Source organism: Octopus bimaculoides, chromosome 4 (genome assembly GCF_001194135.2).
Source record: "Octopus bimaculoides isolate UCB-OBI-ISO-001 chromosome 4, ASM119413v2, whole genome shotgun sequence".
Taxonomy (NCBI): domain Eukaryota; kingdom Metazoa; phylum Mollusca; class Cephalopoda; order Octopoda; family Octopodidae; genus Octopus; species Octopus bimaculoides.
In genome coordinates this window covers 117,300,029-117,303,384 of record NC_068984.1, presented here as the reverse complement: position 1 = coordinate 117,303,384, position 3,356 = coordinate 117,300,029, and the positions used below count along the sequence as shown (strand labels likewise).

General features: G+C 37.4%; 1 protein-coding gene across 1 annotated transcript; it reads left to right on the top strand.

Moving 5' to 3' along the window:
• The first annotated feature begins 207 nt into the window (after window positions 1-207).
• On the top strand, window positions 208-3,350 carry LOC106882745 (uncharacterized). The gene has a single exon (XM_014933522.2). The coding sequence runs from the start codon at window positions 673-675 to the stop codon at window positions 2,881-2,883; it is 2,211 nt and encodes a 736-aa protein (XP_014789008.1). The 5' UTR covers window positions 208-672; the 3' UTR covers window positions 2,884-3,350.
• The last annotated feature ends 6 nt before the right edge of the window (window positions 3,351-3,356 follow it).

The window sequence follows — 3,356 nt, the reverse complement described above, 5'->3', positions numbered from 1 at the left end:
GTTTTTATATATAACTAAACATAAAAACAAGCATTAAGATATATATAAGTGCATGCGTGTGCGAGATGTTATATGCAACAGTTAATATTTAACGAACACCAAATAGTTTGACAACCGTAGCCATGTGTGTGTGTTTAGTTTTATTTACATCTGGTTTACGGTTGTCGCAAATACTAGACTTAGGCTGACTAAATATCCAATTACAGCTTTTTGTTTTTACATTTTATAATCTCCCACTTACAAAATAGAACTGTATAAAAAACAAAGCAAAATGAATGCCATATATATTCTATCGAATAATTGTAGCTGATTAAAATATCTTCAACATTCCATTGTCATTAGCGACCCACTTTGGTTTTTGGTCACATGATCCAGTTGTCGACTGTTCATCAGTTTCTCTTTCATTGAATGACTTTAGGAGGAAGACCGCCAGTGTTTACTATTTATTCCACCGAAAGCTCTCATTGCAATGAGCGACTTTTTTTCTTATGAGAAATACATCCAGATTTTGGACCAACTACCGACCGTAAGTAAGGCTGTGAAGTCAATTTAGTTGATAAACTCTATCTTTTAATTTTCTACTGGATTAAGCTACCGGAGATTTATTTATTTTGGTTGACATTAAATCAAACACGCTAAAAAGGGTAAAAAAAAAAAAAAAATCGCTTTACCATGGATATCGATGAAGATTTCGAAGTTGCCTTTCTGGCCGGAGAAAAATCCAATCCAATAACACACCATAGAAGTGCCCCTCCTAGTCCAACTGGACATATGAATATGACGAATAATGAATTTCATACATCGCATTCTACAGATGAAGCTTTCATCATTGTCCCAAATGATGTAGAAGCGCATAGAATTACAAATAATTATTTGTTTGGTTTTAAAAAATGGAAGAGTCATATTTCTACGAGGCCTGTCGAAAATCGTTCCGAAATAGTTCAAAATCTTTACTCCGATGTAAACAAACCGAGTCTACCCGTGCGGGTTTCAACGTTGAGGCCCACCAATGTAATTTATGTTTTGTTAATCGGCTGGTGGCTTGCTTTAGTCTATGTTATAGCTTCAGTAGTCATGTTTCTAACATATTTCGGACGATCATATGGCTTTTTCTGCATGAAGATGGCTCGTTATTTTTTGTGGCCCTTTGGCTACTTTGTACACTTAGTGGATACACCTCCTCCGTTAGAACATTCTGATGAAGTTTGTGAAGTAACAGCTTCACAGTTGTCTGATAACTATCAAGAAAGTGATGAGAGAACCAGCCTTCTTTCAAATAGTTTTTCTGCTCAACAACTAAGTAGGGAACGCTGGAGGTACTGGACTAAACCGAAAACTTATTTGTGGTTAATTATCGCAGTGCCTGTTTTATTCGTTTGCCATTCTGTAATAGTTATCATTACCTGGTTGCTTGTAGTGACCATACCCATTGCTAAAATAAATATCAAAACTATTCAGAAACTGTTCTTCCTACCTCCGGAACAAGTGGACGTCTGTAATTCAAATGTGATGCCTACAAACAGCAAGAAACAGAACGGTGAAATTATCATGTATACACATCAATCAGTGAACATTTATTATTACAAATATGCTGTGGACGGTATGAATGTTATTCTTGTTAATTTGTTGCTATTTGTTATTGCAGCTTTAGTTTTGGGATTAGCCGATACTCAAGAAAAGATATCCCCCGTGGTAAAATGCCTTATGGCATTATTTGGTATCGTGCCGCTCACCTATTACATAGGCGCCGGCATCACCAGTATATCAGCTCAGAGCAGTTTCGCTGTCGGAGCTTTACTAAATGCTACTTTCGGATCCATTGTTGAAGTTATACTCTACGTAATCACTCTCAAGAAGGGGCAGGAGCAAAATTCTGCTTGTTATCCAGAACTGGTCAAGTCTGCTGTAGCTGGTACCATATTGGCTACTATGTTGTTAATCCCCGGTTTGTGCATGGTGATTGGTGGTCTCAAATATCAAACGCAAAGATTTAATCCCCGTTCTACAAGCGTTGGGGCTTCATTGCTGTTTGTGTCAGTTGCTGGTGTATTTGCCCCTACTTTGTTTTCAGCTATCTATGGCGATCTCCATTGTTCCAAGTGTGAGAAGGTCGAACCTTGGATTCCTATAAACAGTACTTCAAGCACGATCTCAAATGGTTCTGTCGGTATGCAGTGTTCAGAATGCAGCCAATCTTTGTTTGGATTAGATGGTGACACAACCCTCTATGACAACCACATCCAGCCTCTTGTCTATACATGCGCCCTTTTACTTCCAATTTCTTACTTCATTGGGTTAATCTTCAGCATGAAAACACATTTTGGGCATGTATACCATGACTTCTACAATCAGATGGCTGAAGAAGGTTCGTCCCATCGTTCTCACCAGCATGGTTCTCCTCAGTGGTCCCGGCTGAAGTGTATCTTCATTTTGTTTGCCTCTACAGCTCTCATATCTCTACTTGCTGATATTATGGCCAATAACATCCAACCACTGATGCAGTCATTGCACATGTCTGAATACTTTATCGGAGTCACCTTGATCGCAGTTCTACCTGAATTGCCAGAGATTGTTAACGGTATCCAGTTTGCATTACAAAATAATGTTGCCATGGGAATAGAGATTGCAATGAACACTGCTATTCAGTGTTGTCTCCTGCAGGTGCCCATATTAATTCTCATTGATCTCATCTATTCCTTCAAACTGTACATGATCTTCAGTGATGTTCATATGTTTTCTGTGATCTTCTCGGTAATCGTCATGAACTACACACTGCAAGATGGACGCAGTAACTATTTCCAAGGATCAGCCCTCCTCCTAATCTACCTTGTACTGATGGCTATGTATTTTTTCACTCCAACTCCCAAATTAGTCCAGTGTTGAAAAGGTAGAGTATCATCTGAAACTAAATTTGATTCCTGGTTGTTGCCATTTCACATCAGTTATTTTGTCACCTAGTGTCCTTGATACAGGTACAAGGATCGCATAACTTCATTTCCCCTTCCCCCACCTCCCCATAATCCTTTTCCTTCTATTGAATTGTAGGCTTTGTGCCTTCTCTGCATTTCATATGCATTCTGAAAACCGCTCAATTTACTTGTGACATTTTTATTAACTATAAAAAACCTTGTAAGTACTCTTAACTTAATTTTACCAACTCAAACAAACAAACTATTTATTTTGTGTTTATACTGATTGAAAATTTGTATTATATTCGTTGCCTTTTAATTTAATGAAATACATTCTTCCTTGTTCTCATCTTCCATGATTATTATAGACAAGAAAAATAAAAAAGATCAAACAGACTATTTGAACAAAATGAAAACAAAAATAAAACATAAAAACCCACAAATAAG